Source organism: Spodoptera frugiperda, chromosome 24, assembly GCF_023101765.2.
Source record: "Spodoptera frugiperda isolate SF20-4 chromosome 24, AGI-APGP_CSIRO_Sfru_2.0, whole genome shotgun sequence".
Lineage (NCBI taxonomy): Eukaryota > Metazoa > Arthropoda > Insecta > Lepidoptera > Noctuidae > Spodoptera > Spodoptera frugiperda.
The window spans coordinates 6945261-6969227 of record NC_064235.1 but is presented as its reverse complement, the minus strand read 5'-3'; the positions used below and the strand labels follow the sequence as shown (position 1 = coordinate 6969227).

General features: G+C 46.4%; 1 protein-coding gene across 5 annotated transcripts; it reads right to left on the bottom strand.

Moving 5' to 3' along the window:
* Positions 1–493: 493 nt before the first annotated feature.
* LOC126912298 (uncharacterized) lies at positions 494–23369 on the bottom strand. Of its 5 annotated transcripts, none has more exons than XM_050703863.1 (11): positions 23190–23369; positions 19056–19210; positions 9540–9747; positions 8523–8871; positions 7530–7683; positions 6502–6647; positions 5770–5902; positions 4839–4920; positions 4217–4356; positions 3323–3493; positions 494–1421 (listed from the first exon to the last, which is right to left on the bottom strand). In XM_050703863.1, exons 2-11 carry the CDS (start codon positions 19170–19172, stop codon positions 1299–1301), a joined length of 1623 nt encoding a protein of 540 aa, XP_050559820.1. In that variant the 5' UTR covers positions 19173–19210; positions 23190–23369; the 3' UTR covers positions 494–1298. The 5 variants fall into 5 exon arrangements, with proteins under 5 accessions (XP_050559820.1, XP_050559821.1, XP_050559822.1 ...); XM_050703864.1 differs by having other exon boundaries at positions 8580–8871; positions 23190–23368; XM_050703865.1 differs by having other exon boundaries at positions 7530–7680; positions 8580–8871; positions 23190–23368.
* Positions 23370–23967: the final 598 nt, after the last annotated feature.

Below are 23967 nucleotides of genomic sequence, written 5' to 3'. Positions count from 1 at the left end.
ACACATAACGAAAATTGCATTATGCATGCATTCGTCAAATGCCAAAACGTAGGCAGTACCTAGGTAATGCTCTAACTTGATTATTTTGCCGTTTTTATAAACAACCGGTACGGAACCTTTCATGCGCAAATTCGACTCGCGCTTGGCCCGTTTTCACGCATGCGTAGAGAGTAGCGAGGGCGCTTTTGTTGAGAAGCGTTTGTCAAATACTAATGTAGATGGCGCCACTGTAGTCTTTTCGTGTTATTATAATATTATTATTTCATTATTTATTTTGTTTGAAAATTATAAATTATTCTTATTTAATTTTCTTTTTTTTTATATTTAGTTGTATTATGCTTCTGTGAACGAGTAAGTACTACTTGTAGTTTCATTTAAGACATGAGTAATCTCCATACTGTACATAAGTATGTATACCGTATAACTTAGGTGTTTAGAATAAATTTGACTCTGTTCCAATCAATTAGGATAATACCAAAAGAAATAAAAATACTTTAATTATACTTAAAACTTAGTTTATTATTCGATACTATAACACCACCTCCGCATCCCAACACCTTACATCAGACTCATAGTTTAACATAACATAACTGATGACCAATTGATTTTAAACCAATCAGAGCCAGTACCTAGAAGTGTCGTCACGCGATATTTCAAATTGATATATCTTCGAAAGTCTAATATTGACTATTGATTCTTGATTCTAATTAAGACTAAATAGATTTTTTAATATTCATACCATAACAATATGCCTATCAAATTGACAATATCAAAACCTTGGTCAAATCCTACAAACATATTCTATCTATTAATTACATTTTACGGTTTACTCGCGTAACTGTCAGACGAAGAAACTCGACTAGTTTCAAGAAATGTCGGGACTCACAGTTACTGTGGCAAGGAGCTTTGTTCATGACAGATGACGCAGCGAGCGTCACCTATTCAACAAAGTATGTCACACATGCTACTCATGACCATTTTTTTTATGAGGGTGGAAAATCATCCTTAGCCTTCTCCCACCCTGGGCGAGGCGAGAGGGAGTGTCAGACTCTTACTGACTAAAAACCACCCCGTTCCTACTCCTCCTTGTCGAGCCGGAGCCCCGGTAAACCCGCTAGGTAGTCCGCAGCTTGACCATGAACCCCCAACGTGGCTTGAAACTAGTCGAGTTATCCCGTCGTACAATTCCATGAGTAGACTACATAAATTAATGAATATAGCAATTCTTATACAAAAATATTCAGTTTAAATTCATATTTAAAGAATTGGTCTTCTCAAAAGACCGGCACGGTCTTCTGTCAGTTGGCATCCTCGTCTACTAGTCTTTTCATCAGGTTTAACCTGTCCAGCTTGTCTCCAGCTCCTCGGGGGAGGCGGTCCAAGAAGCGAACCCCACCAGCTAACCGCATTCTGAAGGTTACCTGTAAAAGACATTGACAAGAGTATGATTTGACTGCACGGTTGGCGCGATGGCTGGGCAACTGGCTGCCGTGCAACGTGTCGCGGGTTCGATTCCCGCACGGAACAACTCTTTGTGTGATCCACAGATTGTTGTTTCGGGTCTGTGTATGTGAAATTGTATGATTGTAAACGCACCCACGACACAGGAGAAAATCCTAATGTGGGGCAAAGTTTAAAAAAAAAATGTAACAAAATGAGTTTCTTGCTCGTTCTTCTCTATTCGAAGCTACACTTTGGAACGAGCACCTAACATCACTGACAGACTGACTGACAGACTATTGTTTATTTCTTTCTTTGTTGACATTTCAGAAGCACCTAAGTGTACCTAAGTAATATAGTTTAATTGGAATAAATGATAATGATATTGAATAGTTTTACTTTTACTTTTATGTTATTTTTTCATATTGTGCAGTATTTTTTCCCTGATTTTTATAAAAGAAAAATGTATTTTTGCTTTAATTTTCGATTTGTTTTTTTTTTTGGTGCATCGTGCCCGGTGCAAAATAAATATTTTTTCTTTCTTTCTATTTGACTTTGGCTTTGACTTTAACATCACGGATGATATTCTCCGAAGGTATAAATAAGGACTTTGTATAATACAAGGTGTCTCAAAAGAAAGTTCACATTTAAATCTTTTTTTAAAAGAAAAGTCTTAGCTTTATTGAACATTTTTTTATTGTATATTGAAGTACACTGTTTGGGAATTTATTTTTTAAAAATAACATCGTCCAAATGTAAACCGTTGCGCTCTCGGCATTCATTTAGTCGGGCACTAAAATTGCCTATGACAGCTCGGCAGGTAGGCTCCGTGATGGCTGCCATTTCATGACGGATATTTTCTTTTAATTGTGCCAGGGAAGTCGGTTTATTAGCGTAAACTTTTGATTTGACATAACCCCACAGGAAAAAATCCATAGGCGTTAAATCGGGACTCGTCTAACATCTCCACATAACGCTCTGAATTCACTGTGAGTGTGCGTCCCCTTCCATCTTCAAAAAAGGGCCGATAATTCGGCCGTAACACTGTCCACGTTTTCGATGTTCTTGATGTTCTTGGCCGCCCAGATTTTGGTTTCTCCAGAGTTGACCCAGTCTCTTCAAACTTCTTAACCCATTTTGCAATGAGTCCACTGCTAGGCGCATCATTTAAGTGACGAATATGTCGAATACTGCAGAATTTTCTACGCGCTACAGTCGCCGAATTACCGTTTTTGTAAAACTCACGTACGAACAACCCACGGTCCGCACCAGAGAAACGCTCCATAGCGACTAAATTCCCAAGAGCCAGACTACCGACTGACATACCCCCCGCGCCCCTCAGAATAGTTGCTTTCGCGTAATAAAATAAGCAAATGTGAACTTACTTTTGAGACACCTTGTATTATGCTAAGAGGGACTCCGGCACAGTTTCAACCGCTCTGCTAAGCTCCCATTGATCATAGCGTAATGTTTTTTGTTGTTTATATCGTCATACGTTGTAATTTTATTCATTGTTACACATAGCTTAGCACTGGTGGAAACAGACTCAGCTAAGCTATGTTTTTTATATGGAAAGATTAGTATTATTCACATCTCAAGTATTTCATTTTCGTAGCATATCTACATAGCACATCTCTGGTGGAAAAGCACCCATAACTTTACACACTAAAAATCTCTATATATAAAAATCAATTGCTGTTCGTTAGTCTCACTAAAACTCGAGAACGGCTGGACCAATTTGGCTAATTTTGGTCTTGAATTATTCGTGGAAGTCCAGGGAAGGTTTAAAAGGTGAGAAAAAATGTTTGAGGCGGTACGAAGTTTGCCGGGTCTACTAGTTGTCTATAAAAAGTCAGGAAACCGTCATTATATGTCATCTTACCCTGCTGTTAATATGTTCCACAAGCTCTTCTTCAGAGGCTGTAGCTCCTGACTGCAGGACTATGAAGGCTACTGGAACCTCACCATGCATAGGATGTGGTTTGCCCACCACACCCACCTCACGAACGGCGGGGTGCTGGAGTAGAATGTCTTCAAATTCTGCTGGAGACACCTGATCAGGGAAAGAGTACATAGTTTCATTTGTTGATTTTTTATTTTATCCTTTTAAAGGGGGAACATTATTCAGGAGTAACAGACTCTTACGGACTAAAAACCACCCCGTTCCTACTCCTGCTTTTCGAACCAGGGCCCTGGTAAACCGACTAGGTAGTCCGCAGCTCCGGATCAGGCATTAGCCCTACTGGGTCCCATCTGTGGTGGTCTGATGACTCTTTGAGACGCGCGCGGAATGCGATGCACCATGCGCTTTTTTTTTTATTTTTTTACATTTAATGGGTCGACGTTTGGCCGCTATCTCACCTGATGGTAAGTGATAATGCGGCCTACGGTGGAGCACGTCTGCCAATAAGCAACCTATTCACTCGGGCTTTGAAGACACCCAAGTTATACCCATCAGGAAACACAGACTCCGGCAAGGACTGGTTCTGATCGGGCGGCGAGCTATGGACCCGCACTTGGTGGTTGGAGGTCGTCGCGCAATCCCCGACGCCCGAAGGTCGTTCCCTCACCCGCCCCAACTTCTCCTTCACTAGCAAGACTGCTTCGCTGAAGAAGGAGAAGGCATCCCAATCTCCCTCGCTCCGCACCATGGCTACTCTTCATTGGTGAACCAAAAAACCCTGGTGTTTCGGGTGTCCATGGGCGGCAGCGATTGCTTACCATCAGATGATCCGTCTGCTCGTTTACCGGCTTAGCAGACATATTAATTACTTACAGAAACATCATTAAACTTGATAAGCTCCTTGATTCTGTTGACGACATAGAAGTAGCCGTCCTCGTCATAGTAACCGATGTCTCCGGTCTTCAGGAAACCCTCCTCATCCTTGCAGTCCGGCTGGACATTGTCCAGATATGCTGAAACATGAGAAATAATAACAGTGACTATTTGCCTTTTTATTTATTTAAAAAAGAAGTTTTGTAGGAAGGTTGATAGGTCACCTGATGGTAAGCAATCGCCGCCGCCCATGGACACCCGAAACACCAGAGGCGTTACAAGTGTGTTGCACGTGCGTGCTTGCGTTGTTGGGGTTAGAAATTTAAGGGTTGTTGGTGATTCAGGGATTAGGAAGATTGGGAAGGGAGGTAATTTACGATTAGGAGAATAAACGATAAAGAAAATTAAATAACACCTGATGGTGTGACTGAAGATATGGAATTCTTAGAGACGCCTTCGGTTTTTAGACAACGCACTTATAACGCCTCTGGTGTTTCGGGTGCCCATGGGCGGCGGCGATTGCTTACCATCAAGTGATCCGTCGACTCGTTTACCGGCTTATACCATGAAATATAATCACAAATAACATCGTATCGTAGATTAAACAACTGTGTATAAGCACCTTTCATGACACTGGGCCCCTTAATGCATATCTCCCCTCGAAGGTTGGGACCCAAGGGCTGTCTGGTCTCCAAGTCTACCACCTGTAGGAAGGAGAACAAAACATGCATGAAACATCACGTTGGCCGACAGAACTTGACCGATAAGTATTTATTTCATTTTAATGAATCCTTAAATAGGTACTTTTTACTTTTTACGTCAAATTGAATTGTTCATCAATCTGTCCGACAAAGAAGCTAAGGGCTCGTTCCAAAGTGTAGCTTCGAATATACTACAGAACTATAAACTGGTTTTACATTGTTCGCCCCCCCCCCCCTTAATATAAAAAAATACACCTAAAATAACATACTTTCTTTTATAACGTCACACCTTTAATTCCCGAAGGGGTAGGCAGAGGTACACATTAAGGCTTATAATGCCAAGGTACACCCACATTTCACAATTTATGTTGTAAGTCTCATGTGAACCTATTGCCATATACTGGCCACATTTCCAGACTCCGTGCTACCACTGAGAAATTTTTGAAAAACCGAAAAAAGCCCAGTAATATTTCGCCCGGCCCGGGAATCGATCCCGAGAACCCTTGTTCGGCAGTCGCAGTTGCGACCACTCGACCAACGAGGCAGTCAATGTGAAAACAATGTAACACTAATATTCTGCTTGCTTCATGAATACCAATATACACAATAAAATTGCGCGCCTCAAAGAGCCATCAGACCACTACAGTTAGGGCCCAATAAGGCTAATACCTGATCCGGATCTGCGGACTACCTAGCGGGTTTACCGGGACTCCGACTCGAAGAGCAGGAGTAGGAACGGGGTGGTTTTTAGTTAGTAAGAGTCTGACACTCCCTCTTACTTCACCCAAGGCGGGAGAAGACATGGGAAGATTTTCCTACTTAAAATAAAAAATACCCCCTAAAATAACATACCTTCATAATAAACCCTAGTCCAGGTAGCCCGGAGCTGCCTGCCTTGTATCCCTTGGTACAGGCTAGCTCGTTGCAGATGCTTCCACCTTCAGACATGCCGTACAGCTGGAGAACTGACACCAGACTCGGTATCCTGGGGAGTTAGATAATGACGTGTTTAAATGATAATAATAAATAATATTTCTGTGTTTCCTGATGGGTATAACCTGGGTGTCTTCAAAGCCCGAGTAGGTTGCTTATGGGCAGACGTGCTCCATCATAGGCCGCATCATCACTTACCATCAAGCGAGGTAGCGGCCAAACGTCGACCCATTTAACTAATATAAAAAAAAAAAATTATCCTATCCGACTACTCTGAGAAGAAATGCCGAAACAAACTCAGAGGTCATAGTCTCTTTTAAAAGTTCAGACAAGTGAAAGTGTGGGAGAGCCATGCTTCGGCACGAATGGGCCGGCTCGACCGGAGTGATACCACGGCCTCACAGCAAACCGACGTGAAACAACGCTTGCGTTGTGTTTCGTTATGTGAGTGAGGTTACCGGAGGCCCAATCCCCCCTTTCCCAATCTTCCCAATCCCTGATTCCTCAACAACTTTTAAATTCCTAATCCCCAAAAGGCCGACAACGCACTTGTAACGCCTCTGGTGTTTCAAGTATCCATGGGCGGCGGCGATTGCTTACCATCAGATAAGCAATATACATTGCGAGTTAAATAAAAAAATAGGATCTTACCGTGTCTTAATAGCTAGCACAGCGTCCTGCCTGATGTAAGTGCTGGAAGATACAATGTACTTGACTGAGCTGTGATCGTAGTGGTCCAGGTTCGGTGACTTGATAAGCTCCGTGATGATCATAGGAGCCAACTGGAGGACCGTCGGCTGTGGGATGGAAATATAACATTATGAAACGTTTTTTAAAGAAAACTTTGTGAGGAAACCTGGGCTAATCTATAACTAGCTACTTCCGCGCGGTTTCACCCACTCTGCTCAGCTCCAATTGGTAATAGCGTTATGTTTAATAGCCTATAGCCTTCCTTGATAAATGCACTATCCAACACAAAAATAATTATTCAAATCGGACCAGTAGTTCCGGAGATTAGCGCGTTCAAACAAACAAACAAACTCTTCAGCTTTATAATATAAGTAAGTATTAGTAGTAAAGATATATAAATAAGTCGGGTTTTCCTTCCTGACACTATAACTCCAGAACGCACGAACCGATTTCTACGGTTTTGCATTCGTTGGAAAGGTCTCGGGCTCGGGAGGTTTATAGCAAAATTCGAGAAAATGTCAAGAAAAAAAATAGGAAAACAGGAAACATCATTGGTGGCGAAACGAAATTCGCCGGGTTTGCTAGTAATTTCTAATTATAAGTTTGAAGTCGCCAACCCGCATTGAGCAAGCGTGGTGATTGATGCTCAAACCTTCTCCGTGTGAGAAGAGGTCTTTGGTCAGCAGTGGCCACTTTTAGGCTGACGATGAAGATGTTGTCAATTGGCAGCGCTGAGTGGTACTGGTCTCGGGTTCGATTCCCGGGTCGGGCAAAGTAATAATGGGCTTTTCGAAAAAAAATCTCAGTAGTAGCACGGAGTCTGGAAATGTACTCAGTATATGGCAATAGGCTCACCCCCTATAAAATGGGACTTACAACACAAATTGTGAAAAGTGGGTGTACATTTTTTAGCAGCATTACGTGCCTTCCTATCCCTTCGGGGATTAAAGACGTGACAGTATTTTTTTAAGATGAAATAGATTCTATACCTTATACTTTTGCACAGCTTCCAGCATTTGGACCTCTCCTCCCTTGACGTTGAACACGAGGGTCGCATTGGACCTCAAACAGGCGAGGGCATACATCAGCCCATATGTGTAATAGAACTCACGAGACGTGTATATTACCAGTCCTTTATAGCTACTGGAACATAATAACAAAATATATATATATATTTTTTTACATTTAATGGGTCGACGTTTGGCCGCTATCTCGCCTAATGATGCGGCCTACGATGGAGCACGTCTGCCCATAAGCAACCTATTCACTCGGGCCTTGAAGACACCCAGGTAAATATATAATATCTCATAAAATAAACGAATAGGGGTTTCCACCAGATGTGTTATGCTACGTTGCTATGGATGCGTTTGGCTTCCACCAATCATACTTCATTGGTACACATAGCTTAGCACTGGTGGAAATGGACGAAGCTAAGCCATGTTTTTATATGCGATGCGTGCTGTGGATGTGTGCTATGGATGGCTTCCCTACTATCTATACATCGCAAACTCGAGCTGCGTATCTCCCGCACACAGCTTCATAGTTTAATATCAGTGGAAACAGTCACATAGTTTCATAGCACATCAGCACCCTCACGTTGCTTTTCCATCAGGGATACGAGTATGCTATGCTTCAAAGATGAAATAGCTAAACTGTGAAACTATGTGACCATTTCCACCCATTCTAAGCTATGTAGCTGTGCGAGGAAGATGCGCAGCTCGAGTATGCGATATATCAATAGTAGGGAAGCCATCCATAGCACATATTCATAGCATGCATCTTTCCATATGAACTATTAACACATATTTGGGATTGGGATTGTAATTGGGAATAGGATAGGGATTGGGGATTCGAGAATGGTGATTGGGGATTGGCCATTGGGGGTTGCCAATTTCAACTCCAATAACTAAAGACCCAAACAAACGAAAATTAAAGGTAAGCAAAAAAAACTATTTCAAAAATACATGAAAGCCAGCACTCACTCCAGAGCCATATTCTGTGCATTCAGCACAGAATATGGCTCTGGAGTGAGTGCAAACCCTATATGAGTGACAGGAACACCTTTCGGTAGACCAGTAGTTCCAGAAGAGTAGACAATGAATGCTGTATCCTCCCACCCGTTCACAGGAACCGGCTCGAAGTCTTCCAGAGCCACGCTCTTGACCAGGAAGTCTTTGAAGAGTATCGCTCCTTCTTGGCCCTGGTCACCATATAAAATGTAGTGCTGCACGGATCCGACCTCATCAAAGACTGCTTTGTGTTCTTTGAAGGCTGATAGGGAGCAGAAGACTACTTTTGGACGGACTATCCTCACTCGATGGGCTAAGGGATCTGGTGAATAAAAGAAGTATACAGAATGGAGAAACCTTTTATGGCTTAAATTAAACCACATATTTGTTATCAGCCAAAATATGTTGTGGTGGCTCCTCATGCGGCTTGGAAACCTACCAACGGCAAGTACCAATGTGACTTTTTTCGAATTACATGTACTTTCTAAGATTATTTAGATACCACTGACAAACGGTGAAGGAAAACATCGTGAGGAAACTAAGGCTTATAATTTCTAATTATAAGTTTGTAATCGCCTTGTAGAGGCCTTTGGTCAGCAGTGGCCACTTATAGGCTGTTGATGATGATGATATTTTTTATCATCTTGGCTGACAATATATGTGCGAAATAGGCCCAGTAGGTAAACCAAAAATTGCATTATTCTCTTTGAGCTAATTTGAACACTCTTTACAAATACATTATAACAGCCGCGTCGCATGTCCGTAACATTCCTAGACAACCTACAACATTACAGCACTTCTGTGGTCAAGAAACATAATCACACAGAATTTAATACTTGATTAATTTCATTATTAATTTTATTTGAAAATGACAGTTTTCGTTGAAATATTTAGTTGTATTATGCTTCTGTGGACGAGTACTACCTGTAGTTTCATTTAAGTCATATGAGCGATCTCCATACTGTATATAACTTAGAAAAATATACTTACGGCTGCCATATGTAGGGTCAGTTGGGGAGAAAACAGCGCCTGAACACATTATGCCCAAAACTGTTGGCAAAAATTCAAAATTTTTCTCACTACAAATGCATACTATGTCTCCCTTTCTAATTCCTATACGAGTGAGCGAGAGGGCAATATCAGCCGTTAATTGAGCTACCTCTCCATATGTTTTTTGATCGGAATTGTCTGCGTTTACCTGCGAAAATAAAAAGTATTTTTATTATGGTATAGTTCGATAAACGAGGTGATGTATATATCACCTGATGATAGGCGATCAGCGCCGCCCATGGAAACTCGCAATACCAGAGAAGTTACAAATGCGCTACCGGCCTTTACAGGGTTAAGAATGTAATGATTCATCAGCTGAAATTTGAATTTTAATTACTTAAAACTAATTCATCAGCCATCCATCTTCTCACACAATCTTAAACATTCACGACATACATCCTTTCATCTCGCTGCGAACAAATCACACTCTGGTGCAGACGTCAAGAGAGCATTGATCATCGTCAATGCACGAACGAGTGGAGAATTTGCATGCGCGACTGTTCGGGCTGCCGGGACAGTCAGTAATGGGTGCCTGCACGGCCTTTTTTTGAGGGGGGACAATCATCCAATGACTTCTCTCGCCTTGGGCAAGGCGAGAGGGAGTGTCAGACTCTTACTGACTAAAAACCACCCCGTTCCTACTCCTGCTTATCGAACCGGAGCCCCGGTAACCTGCTAGGTAGTCCGCAGCTCCGGATCAGGCATCAGCCCTACTGGGCCCCATCTGTGGTGGTCTGATGGCTCTTTAAGGCGTGCGCGGAACGCGACGCGCCGCACGCACGGGTCTGGTTCTGGTCGGGCGATGAGCTACCCTTGCTCGCCGTCCGCAGACCCGCACTTACGGTGGCCGGAGATCGTCCCGCGATCCCCGACGCCCGGAGTGTCTCTCGCGATGGTTGGGGCGTGAGGTTCGTTTTCTCACGCGCCCCGCCTCCTCCTTAGCTAGCATGACTGCTTCGCAGAAGGAGGAGACGAGTACTGTTGGCTCAAACAACCGTACCTCTGTATGGATCTCTGTTATCTTAATCAATAATAATCATTTATTATATTATTTGTTTAACATAGGTGATAACACAAGGTGACTTGATTGATAGTAGTAAATTTACTTAGGGCGCTATGTTATGCCAGTAGGCGTACAAATATTGGTTGCAGCGCGAAAGCATGCGAAAGTGTGGGAGAGTCATGCTTTGGCACTGCTAGGCCGGCTCGACTGGAGTGATACCACGGCCTCACCGAAAACCGACATGAAACAACGTTTTTTTTTTTTTTTTGAGGGGGGAAAATCATCCAATGACTTCTCTCGCCTTGGGCAAGGTGAGGGAGTGTCAGACTCTTACTGACTAAAAACCACCCCGTTCCTTCTCCTGCTTTTCGACCCGGAGCCCCGGTAAACCCGCTAGGTAGTCCGCAGCTCCGGATGAAACAACGCTAGCGTTGTGTTTCGTTGTGGGAGTGAGGTTACCGGAGACCCAATTCCCCCCTTCCCAAACTTCCCAATCCCCGATTCCCCAACAACCCTTAAATTCCTAACTCCCAAAATGCCGGGGTGCGGTGCCAGAAGACCTCCCCGTGGTGCACCCTGGGTACAGGCAATAGTCCCCCTAACGAGGGTGATAGGGTTGGAGTGGCTATTGCCTGTAGCGAATTTCTGGACGGGGCGGAAGAACCTGAGATGGGTTCTGAAGGCGGCAGGCTTTGTGCTAACACATGGCCTGCGCCTCCGAAGGAGCGTCTTTCCGCCCGTCTCTCTGACTTAGCAGAGAGCGTGGGGGAGAGGCAAGGACGGTGCTCGTTGTGCACTCACCCTGCCAACGAGCAGCATCGGGGCACAAGTTGATCCCGACTGCAACCGTTGATATCGTAATCCGGGAAGAGGTCATGGTCATGTTTTATGACTCTGAACGGGACGAGGGTCTTGGCTTGATCGCCCGGACCGCGAGGAAGATAACCTCTATAAAAAATTCCTCCAATACCAAGTTCTGGTGCGTGGCGAGGGTATGCGTGGCTGAGGAGTAGTGTCAGTCGCGAGCGCACCCCCAGCTAGGGGACCGGTGGACCCCCTAGTTGGGAAACAAACATACACTTACCCAGGTACAGGGGGCACTGCCTGGGTGGACTGGATATTTCCCCCATACTCGTGGGAACTTTATGGAGACAAATAAAAAAACAACACCACTAGATGAGGAGAGGGCAGGTGAGCTCAGCTCGCCTGCAGTAATCGTTTTTGAGAGCCCTAGTGGCTCTGGTGCCCGTGGGGAATCCCCCATACGAGCGCCAAGTCGGAGGACGTCGGACTCGGAGTCTGACGCCCCACCCGTATCCGACGCGAGCATTAGGTCAAAGCGCCTAACGCGAGCGTCATTTAAGCGTCCCAGACTAGAGGAGGACCAGGAGGGACTGGCGTTGTCCTTCAACACGCAGGAGGCCCCAGCCCCAAAAATATCCACGGCCGCGAGGGGCAAGGGCAAGGGCAAGGGCTGCAAGAGGTCGGCAGCCACTGCCCGCACCGAGCCAGTCGGACGACAGTCAGATTCCTCCATAATGGACGTGACTGCTGCCGATGGCTTAGAGGCTGAGCACGATTCCGTTGGTCTCCGCCAAACCATCAAGGAGGAGCTCCGCAGGCTGGCTGGTAAGAAATCCCAGCCTGCCAGAAATGAGCAAATGAAGTCGGCGGAGACCACCATAATGTCAGCGGTCTTTAAACGGTGTGGGCTGCCCTCAGCCGAAAAAGTGCACAGCGAGCTGGTCATAATGCGGCGAGAACTGGCGCGGTTGTCGGCCTCTAATGCGGCTCTGGAGGCCGAGCTTCAGGCTACCAAAGCTGAGCTAGCCGCTTCACGTGGAAGCCGACCCCAGCCCATGCCGGAGTCTGACACACTCGGACTGATGCGGCGGGAGATGGCTGCTTTCCGGCAGCGTTTTGACGTGCTGGAAAGTAAGGTCCTCCGTCCACCTCTAGCAGCGAGTCAGACGGCCTCGCGCTCATATGCGGCTGTTGCGGCCAAGCCTTCTGGTGAGACTGGCCGCGGCACTCAACCGACGGCGAGGGCAAGAGCGGCTCCTCCTGCGAGGGCCCCGGTGCCTCCACCAGTGCAGGTGGAGCCTCTACCGAATGCGCCAACAGGGCGCAGAAATAAAAGAAAAGGGAGAGTAACGGCTCAGCAGGCCGTTAGCCCGGCCACAGTTATGCCTACCCCGCCGGCAAGAGATCTCGGTGGTGGCGAGTGGCAAGTAGTCGGCGAGGCGAGGAGGGTCGCCAAAGAAGGCAGGAAGCGCCGCAAAAAAGCGCAGCGGCAGCGGCGCCAGCAGCAGCGCAAAGAGAAGCGCGCTGCGGCCTTGCTTCGCGCCCCTAAGACCGCGGCTGTAGTTCTAACACTACAGCCCGATGCTGTCCAAAGGGGCGTGACATATGGCGACGTCCTCGCCAAATTAAAGGGGCGGTGACTCCTGCGGAGTTCGGGGCACCTGACGGGTTTGCAATCAAGGCAACTGCGACTGGAGCCCGTCTACTGGAGGTCCCCGGCGCGACTAGTGGTCCGTCCGCAGACGCCCTAGCTGAAAGGCTCCGGGCGTGTCTTGGTGCGGACGAGGTTCGCGTGTCCAGGCCCACAAAATGCTTGGATCTGCGAATAATGGGCCTGGATGACTCCGTAACGGAACAAGAGGTGGTGGCCGCTGTCGCCAGGACAGGAGGGTGCCCTGCTGAACAGGTCAAGGCAGGCACCATCCGTCCGGACAATTCGGGGTTGCGCACAGTCGTAGTGAGCTGCCCCGTCACAGCGGCCAAAAAGATAAAGGAGGGTAAAAGGCTCCTGGTAGGTTGGGTTTCGGCGCAGGTCAGGCTGCTCGAAATCCGGCCTCTGAGGTGCTACCGCTGCCACGTGGGCGATCACGTAAGCGCCAAATGCACCTCAGAGGTTGACCGCAGCGACCGCTGCTTCCGATGCGGTCAGCCCGGTCACAGAGCTGGCTCATGCACCGCCCCGCTGCACTGCGACGCATGTGCAGCGGCCGGTAAGCCGGCCAATCACCGGGTCGGGAGCAAGGCCTGCTCCCCCCAACCAAACCAAGGGGCAAGGGTAGGCCCTCCGCCGCCCCCGTCGCTTCCGCCGCCGCCGCCGCCGCCGCCGCGGTCGCCACTACTACCGCCGCCGTAGCCACCGCCGGCTGTAATGCTGCCAGGGAGGAGGTCGTGATGGATTGCCAGTAATAAATCCATTCCGCCTCCTCCAGGCGAATATCAACCACTGCGCCGCCGCTCAGGATCTGCTGCTCCAGAGCATGGCGCAGTGGTCAATCAATGTTGCTGTGGTCTCCGAGCCGTATTTCGTCCCGCCCAGGGATCACTGGGTGGCGGACTTGGACGGCTCGGTGACCATCATCTCGTCGGCCGCCGCCGGTACCCCGACTCTCGAGAGCGCTCAGAGAGGCCGGGGTTGTGTCGCAGCACGGTTCGGAGAGATCGCTGTGGTGGGCGTGTATTTCTCTCCGAACCGAACTCTCGCCGAGTTCCACAACTCCCTCAGGGAGTTGGTCGCCGTCGTCGTCGGGTTCCGTTCCCTCCCCGTGCTTGTCCTCGGGGACTTCAATGCCAAAAACTTGGCTTGGGGTTCCCGGCTCACTGACGTTCGGGGTAGGATGGTGGAAGACTGGGCTCTGGAGACAGGCCTAGTCGTCCTGAACCGGGGTTCTGTCCCCACGTGCGTGCGGATGCAGGGCGAATCGGTGGTGGACATATCGTTCGCCAGCCCCGCTCTGTCACCTCGTGTCGTTGACTGGCGCGTTATGGAGGAGGTGGAGACGTTCTCGGACCACCGGTACATCCGGTTTGACGTCTCCACCGAGGCCGCGAACCCGCCAGTCAGACAGGCCCCATGTGGCCCGCGTTGGGCGCTGAGACAGCTGGACCGGGAGCTTTTCCTGGAAGCCGCAATCGTGCAGGCCTGGGTGATACCACCGGACAGGCCTGCCGACATCGACGAGGAAGCAAGATGGCTCCAGGACGCCATGTCCAGAATATGTGACGTGGCGATGCCCCGGGTCCGACCAGGTCAGCGCAAGCGCCAGGTGTACTGGTGGTCGCAGGAGTTGGCTGCTATGCGCAGTGCGTGCGTTGCTGCGCGACGCCGGTACACCAGGCACCGCAGGCTCCGTATCCGTCCTTCAGATGCGGAGGTAAGAGAGGCGGAGTTGTACGAGGGGTACAAGGCGGCAAAGGCCGCCCTCAAAGCGGAAATTTGGCGGGCTAAGGAGAAAGCCCGCCGGGAGATGCTGGAGACTCTGAACAGAGATCCATGGGGGCGCCCCTATCGGATGGTGCGTGATAAGCTCCGCACCTGGGCTCCCCCGCTGACTCAGAGTCTCCGGCCAGAAGTTGTGGAGGAGGTAGTTGGCGCCTTGTTCCCCCGACTTCGGAGGGGTTTCACCCCTCCATTCATGACTCCGCCCCCTGCGGTGACCAATGCGGGCCACAGCGACGATGACGACGACACCGTTCCCGAGGTGACCGAGGCAGAACTGAGAGCGGCGGTGCGCCGGATGGGCGCCAAGAATACCGCCCCAGGACCCGATGGCCTACATGGTAAGGCGTGGGTCCTGGCCTCCGAGGCTCTCGGGCCTCGATTGATAGGTCTCTACAGCGCATGCTTGGAGAGGGGCCAGTTCCCGCTTCAGTGGAAGACGGGAAAACTGGTCCTCGTGAAGAAGCCGGGGCGCCCCGCGGACTCTCCGTCCGCGTACCGGCCCATTGTGCTGCTCGACGAGGTGGGAAAAGTCTTCGAAAGGATAATTTCGAACCGCCTCGTCGCGCACTTGTCCGGAATTGGGCCGGACCTCGCGGATGGCCAGTTCGGCTTCCGCAGAGGGCGCTCCACGGTGGACGCCATCATGCGCGTAAGAGACCTCACGACGGGGAATGCAGTGTCCAGGGGTGGGGTCGTCGTGGCGGTGTCTCTGGACATCGCCAACGCTTTCAATTCCCTACCCTGGAGCTGCATACTGGAGGCACTCCGGTATCACCGGGTGCCTACCTATCTCCGTCGTGTTATCGAGGCCTACCTGACGGATAGATTCGTCACGTACCCCGGTCACCAAGGTGAGTGGAACCGGCGAGAGATGTCGCGCGGTGTTCCACAGGGTTCGGTTTTGGGGCCGCTCCTGTGGAACATCGGTTACGACTGGGTGCTGCGCACCGACCTCCCGAACGGCGTCAGCGTAGTCTGTTACGCCGACGACACGCTGGTGCTAGCGCACGGGAGGTCGCACCAGGCGGCGGCCAATTTTATGGCGAGAGCGGTTGCGACGGTCGTTGCAAGGATCCGGCAATTGGGACTCGAGGTGGCGCTCCACAAGTCCGAGGCCATGTGTTTTCATGGCCGCGGGAACGCGCCACCTCTGGGTGGGTCCCAAATAACGGCAGGAGGGGTTACCATCGGTGTCGGGACGACGATGAAGTACCTAGGACTCGTCCTCGACAGTCGATGGAACTTCGTGGAGCACTTCCGACGTTTGGCTCCTAAGTTGGAACGGACGGGGGCTGCGCTTAAGCGGCTCCTGCCCAACCTCGGGGGCCAAATGCCTCCTGCCGGAGGTTGTACGCGGGGATCGTGCGGTCCATGGCCCTCTACGGCGCCCCTGTATGGGCCCCGAGTCTGATGCGGCGGCCAGCTCGGGCGCTACTTACGTCCCAGAGGGTCATGGCCATCCGAATAATCCGTGGATATCGTACGATCTCCGGGGAAGCGGCGAACCTCCTTGCCGGATTGCCACCATGGGATCTGGAGGCAAAGGTGCTTGCGCGCGTCTTTAGTTTGCACGCCGACGCGCGTCGCCGGGGCGAAACTCCGCTGCCGCGCCAGATTAGTGCGTGGCGGGACGAGCTCCGGCGTGATCTCATGGTGGAATGGCAGCAACGACTGTCGCAACCGAGGGCTGGGCTCGCTGTCATTGCAGCGGTAAGTCCCCTCTTTGAGGAGTGGCTAGAGAGGCGCCACGGCGTCCTCACCTACCGCCTGACGCAGGTGCTTACCGGACATGGAAGTTTCGGTAGGTTCCTGTTTCTGATTGGGCGGGAGGAAACGCCCGGGTGTCATCACTGTGCGGACCGCCCGGAGGATACGGTGGAGCATACGGTGGCGGTGTGCCCTGCATGGGCTGAGCACCGCCGTGTCCTCAGGGATGTGGTCGGCGACGGCGACCTCTCGCGTCCGGCATTGGTTCAGACCATGGTGCGGAGCGAGGGGGACTGGGATGCCGTCTCCTCCTTCTGCGAAGCAGTCATGCTAGCTAAGGAGGAGGCGGGGCGCGTGAGAGAACGAACCTCTTCACGCCCCAGCCGTCGCGAGAGACACTCCGGGCGTCGGGGATCGCGAGACGATCTCCGGCCACCGTAAGTGCGGGTCTGCGGACGGTGAGCAAGGGTAGCTCGCCGCCCGACCAGAACCAGACCCGTGCGTGCGGCGCGTCGCGTTCCGCGCGCGCCTCAAAGAGCCATCAGACCACCACAGATGGGGCCCAATAGGGCTGATGCTTAATCCGGAGCTGCGGACTACCTAGCGGGTTTACCGGGGCTCCGGCTTGACAAGCAGGAGAAGGAACGGGGTGGTTTTTAGTCAGTAAGAGTCTGACACTCCCTCTCGCTTTGCCCTGGCGAGAGAAGTCATTGGATGATTTTCCCCCCTGAAAAAAAAAAAAAAAAAAAAAAAAAAAAAAAAAAAAAAAAAAAACTCCCAAAATGCCAGCAACGCACTTGTAACGCCTCTGGTGTTTCAAGTGTTCATGGGCGGCGGCGATTGCTTACCATCAGGTAATACTCGTTTCCCGCGTGATCCATAAAAAAAATGCGAGAAGGGAAAAATAAAAAGCAAATAAACTTAACTAGCTTGCACAGCAAACATTGTTTTGCCTTATAAGTTTCTAGAAAATAGACAGTAGCCGATTCTCAGACCTACTGAATGCGCAAACGTGGTAAAATTTCGGTAAAACCTTTTCGGAGAAGTACGGTGACTAACATTGTGACATGGAAATTTTATACAGCGTGTAACAAAATACCCATATACATCAAGAAGCACTGATGAATACAGGTTGAATAGAATCTCTACACAAAGTTTCAGCTGAAAATACGTTTAAAAAAATTAGTAACAAATACTTGGTGTCGCATGGTTCTTGATTTTAAATCATACAAACGTGTCACAACACTACAGGGGTCACTCGCTAATTACAAAACATTTCTTCTGTAAATCTGCTCGCCTAGTACCTGTAACCTAATTTTGATGTTCGGTTTCTGGAATTTTATGTATTGGAAAAATTCATAACTTCGTTCCATGAAAACATGAGTTTAAAAATCCCTTCCCGTATCGTTTGTTATGTTATCTAGAAACCGTGCACTTGATACCTATGTACATCCCATTTTTGTTACACCGTGCATATTTGATATTACTTGATAATATTCTTAAAACTTGGATTAGTATAATTATAATCTATTCCTGTTATCTATAACTCATAATATATAATATACTGGTCACGACATATGATAAAAAAAATCACGTATTTTGTTGTTTTTGCATTATCTATAATTTTATTACAACTTTCGTGAGACATACTAAATTAATTATTATGTTATCGGCTTAATCACGTAATTGTTTGACGAGGAACTCGACTAGTTTCAAGCCATGCTAGAGGCTACCGCTCGCGACAATCGCCGCGTCGTGTGAGACTGGAGGCCCAATTACCCCCCTTCCCAACTTTACCAATCCCCAATTCCCCAACAACCCTTAAATTCCCAATCCCCAAAAGGCCAGCAACGCACTTGTAACGCCTTTTATATTTCAAGTGTCCATTATTCGGCTTATTCCATATCTAAATAGAATAGCCCACTACGCATATTATAGTGTACGAGTGTCTACGCAAACACAGGTACACTCTCTGTTCTCTCACTCTCTGAACTCGATGGTACGGCAGACTAGGTATTGCAATCCGCTACGCCCGGTTCAGGGGGCCTACTACGAAAAACGAAGTTTCGTCCGAAACTTCGCAGATTGCATACTACAATTCTATTAATTGCGTACTTTCGTGAACAAAAATGAACGAATGAAATGAAGATAAATAAATAAGTTTTGATATGAAATTGAAAATAAAACGTTATTTCAAGTAATTCTATTAGTAAATCAATAAAACCTACGGCCGAAGATTAAACGAAACTTCGGATTCGAGAACTGGAGTAGACCCCCATGGGCGGCGGCGTTTGCTTACCATCAGGTAATCCGTCTGCTAGTTTACCGACTTATACCATAAAAATCTAATATTTTGGTACACTTACCAAAGCACCACTCCCTATTACATGGGACTTACAACATAAATTGTGAAATGTGGGTGTACATTGGCATTACGTGCCATAATTTGTACTTCTGCCTACCCCTTCGAGGATTAAAGGCGTGAAGTTATGGATGGACTTACCAATGCAACAATATCCTTATTTGCTACCATGTTGTCATAAACTTCTTTCCCAAAGTTCAGGTGAGCCGGGACTCGCCCATTCTGGTTTCCGTACTGATACAGTTTGTTCTTGATCATTTTGTCTCGTTATCACTACCTTTTTGGGTTTTTGATACCTGTGAACATGTGAAAAATATACTTTTTTTTTTACGTTTGATGGGTGGACGTTTGGCCGCTATCTCACCTAAGCGATGATGCGGCCTACGATGGAGCACGTCTGCCCATAAGCAACCTATTCACTCGGGCTTTGAAGACACCCAAGTTATACCCATCAGGAAACACAGACTCCGGCAAGGAGTTCCACTCCCTAGCAGTTCGCACAAGGAAGCTTCTTTTTTTTCTTATCTGAAGCTGTTTGTTTGAACGTGGTTATGTCCGGAACTGATGGTTTGAATTGGATTACATTTTCGTGTTAAATAGTTAATTTGTCGAGGATGACTGCATGGTTAGCGCGGTGCCTGGGCAACCGGCTGTCGTGTAACGTGTAACGGGTTTGATTTCCACCCGTATTAAGTTCTGTATGAACAGCTTCATGTTCCTTGACCACAGAAGAACTGTAATGTTGTAGGTTGTCTAGGAATGTTACGGACATGCGGCGCGGCTGTTATAATGCCGTATTTGTAAAGAGTGTTCAAATTAGCTCAAAGAGAATAATGCATTTTTTTTTTACCTACTGGGCCTATTTCGCTCATTTTTCGTATATCGTCAGACAAGATGATAACAAATATGTGGTTTAAATTAAATCGTAAGAGGTTTCTCCATACGTTATTAAAGAGGTTGTTACCACACGTCATGCGATAAGCATGGGAAACGACCTCGAATTTTATACTTAAAATAGATTTGTATGATGTTTAGAAGCATATAATTATAATTAAAAATATCCTAGTCGACCTTCGGATGTAACCTACCTAATAAATAATTATATTGTTCAACCTGTTTGGAAGTTGTTAAACATATCATTGATAATTAATTATTTTTGTTACGTTTGATGGGTCGACGTTTGGCCGCTATCCTAAACTCAAACTCAAATAATTTTATGCATTCATGTGTACATTTGGATAATATATAATTAGGGGCATTTGATCATCATCACGTCTGATGGTAAGTGATGATGCGGCCTACGATGGAGCACGTCTGCCCATAAGCAACCTATTCACTCGGGTTTTGAAGGTACCTAGACCTGAAGGGTATAACCTGGGTATAAATAGTAAAAATAAATTATAGATTATGAGTATTTTCTTTTTATACAAAAAAAACTACACATGAGTTTGTTACGAAAGAGCCATCTCTTTCACTGTCTCTGTCGCGACGCATCCTGCGTATTTGTGAACCAATTTATACAGAGTATAGTAAATGTTTATTTAACTTCTTTATGTTCTCAAATTGAATTAACTGGTCCGGGGTACGAAATTTCTTCACTATTGTAATCTTCAAACACAACACTACCTCCCATTAAAGCCGTGGCAGATACTTTTAGAACACCTTGTGTATAAAAAAAACTATAAAATTGTGTACCGACATACATTTCAATTTATTATTCGGTTTAATGAAAAAATTAAACATATGTGCAAAAAAAATATAATCGCTAAGGAATTCAGTACATGTCGGGTAGAAAAAAATTAAAAACATATTTGTCATAAGTCCACACCATAACCAGACCCGGAACAAACTTGTAGTTTTTTTTATATTATATTACGTATAGTTTATAATATAAGTCATAAAAAAATTGTACTACATAAATCAAACTTTTTTATATTAAAAAATATTAAATTTAGCATAGTGTGGGAGAGAGCCATGCTTCGGCATGAATAGGCCGGCTCAACCCAACGTTTTTTGTTTTGTGAGTAAGATTACCGGAGGCCCTATTACCACCCTTCCCAATTCCCAATTCCCCAAGAACCCTTAAATTTCTAACCCCCAAAAGGCCGGCAACGCACTTGTAACGCCTCTGGTGTTTCAAGTGTCCATGGGCGGCGGCGATGCTAAGCAATATAGCATAATGCTATGAATGGTTTCCCTACGATCGATACATCGCATACTCGAGCTGCGCATCTTCCACACACAGCTATATAGCTTAGTATCAGTGGAAACGGTCACATAATTTCACAACTTAGCTATTACATCGTCGTAGCATAGCTACATTGCACATCTCTGGTGGATAAGCATCCTAACCCGCTAGGTAGTCCGTAGCTCCAGTCATACATAACCCAGTCTTCACAATACGATAATAGAAGAATTATTCAATTTAGTTTAGTGTGTTCATTCTCAAGCTATTTTTGGAACTAAACGACATATTGTAGATACATATTTAAGTGACTGCCCCTCTCTACGTGACTGGTTGCTCGTGCGACTGCAGAGCAAAGGGTCTCGGGTTCGATTCACGAGTCGGGCGAAGTATCACTGGGTTTTTAGAAAATTTCTCAGTAGTATCACGGAGTCTGGAAATGTGTCCGGTGTATGGCATGGGACTTACAACATAAATAGTGAAAAGTGGGTGTACGTACATTGTGCACCTCTGCCTACCCCTTAGGGGATTAAAAGCGTGATGATATGAATGTATATTTAAGTGAACATAGTTTCCTTGTGATCTGTACACTGAAGAGACAAGGATTCCGGAGCTTCGGACTACCTAGCGGGTTACCGGGGCTCCGGCTCGAAGGGCAGGAGTAGGAACGGGGTGGTGTTTAGTCAGTAAGAATCTGACACTCCTTCTCGCCTCGCCCAAGGCGGGAGAAATCATTGGACAATTAAATCTTTCTTTTTCTTTTCTTTTTTTTGTTTTTTTTTTTTGTAACATTGCCCCATACTAGGATTTTCTCCTGTATCGTGGGTGCGTTTACAAACATACAAGTTCACATACACATCACAATCCCCCTCAAAAAACAAGTTAGTACCTATATAAACATAATATATAAATCAGCTTAGCTCTTCACGAGATTATCACGGGCAAACAAACATACATACAGGTCAAATTGAGAACGTCCTCATATTTTTTGAAGTTTATACTAAATAACAATGTATAATATGTATAAGTGTGGGAGAGCCATGCTTCGGCGCTGCTGGGCCGGCTCGACCGGAGTGATACCACGGCCTCACAGTACACCGACGTGAAACAACGCTTGTGTTGTGTTTCGTTATGTGAGGTGAGGCTACCGGAGGCCCAATTCCCCCCTTCCCAATCTTCCCAATCTCCGATTTCCCAACAACGCTTAAATTCCCAACCCCCAAAAGGCAGGTAACGCACTTGTAACGCTTCTGGTGTTTCAAGTGTCAATTTTAGACATTAGCGAATGCGAAATTTGTAAATGATTTTCCCGAATGCAAATTGACTGCGAATATTACGAATATTGACCTAAGAATTTAGTAAAAATTTTCTATGGCTTTATTTTGATCTGTGGGGTCTTTTGACACGTTAATCCTAAAAACCCGCCTCAGCTTCGCATGGGTGCAATGGTGATAAATTATGCATGTATTATACATATAAACCTTCCTCTTGAATTACTCTATCTATTAAAAAAACCGCATCAAAATCCGTTGCGTAGTTTTAAAGATTTAAGCATACAAAGGGACATAGGGACAGAACAAGCGACTTTGTTTTATACTATGTAGTGATGATCAGCCCTAAGAAAACGCCGAAATTACTTCTGATTTCCGAGAATAAAAAAGTACGTGTATCAAATTTATACTTGAGTTTTAAAATGAACATTTATTTTTAGTTTGAAAACTGATAAAAGTACATAATATATTCCTCTATTGAATGTACCTTTCTTTAATGGAAAATTTTATATATGTACATATTTTTATGACGCTAATATTCACATTAAACATCACTATAACGTATGAATGTATACATATATGTTAGTAGCTACTTTCGCGCGGTTTCACCCGCTCTGCTCGTTTCCTATTAATCGCAGCGTGATGTTTTATGTCTCATCATTTTTACGTGATGCCTATAGCCTTCCTCAATAAATACGCTATTCAACACAAAAAGAATTATTCAAATCGGACCAGTCGTTCCGGAGATTAGCATGCTCAAACAAACTCTTCAGCTTTATATATTAGTATAATAAAAGACAATTATCTAAAAAATCTTACCTTTAATTCAAGATTCCCACGAAAAAAAAGCAAACTGAACAAAATTAAAATGTTCACAAGTTAATATACAATTGTTTATTTATATGGAAAAATGTTATTTTTATGCGAATCCTCGTATAAAGTGTAATGTAAGAAACAACACGACTTACTTCGTCCGTAGATAACAGAGACAGTCAATAAAAATATGTAGATTAGACAATTTATATTTATTTTGATGATAGCCAATGGCCGGCGTCACTGTACATTTAAATTTACAGAAGTATAACTATCGTGAGACATACTTTTTTATGGTATTATATGTAAATGAGTAGACGAATCACTTGATGGTAAGCGAAAGTAATCGCCGACGCCCGTGGATACCCGAAACACTAGATGCGTTACAAGTTCGTTGATAGGGTTTGGAATTTAACGGTGGTTGTTGGAATTGGGATGATTAGGAAGGGGGGTAATCGAGCCTCCGGTAACCTCACTCACACAACGAAACAACGCAAGCATTATTTTAAATCGGTTTTCTGTGAGGCCGTGGTATCACTCCGGTCGAGCCGGCCCAGCAGTGCCGAAGCATGGCTCTCCCACACATATTAAATTATTTAGAAACATCAGTTTACTCACGTGGACTCATGAGAAAAGTTTTTGTAGTCACAGAGGGACTCTTCTTCATGAGCAGTGTTCTTCATTCACATCAGCAACAAGAACATCTGTTATTTATTTATTTTCAGCCATGGTCGTCCCACTGCAGGGCAAAGGCCTCCCTACCCTCCTTCCACTCGTCTCTATG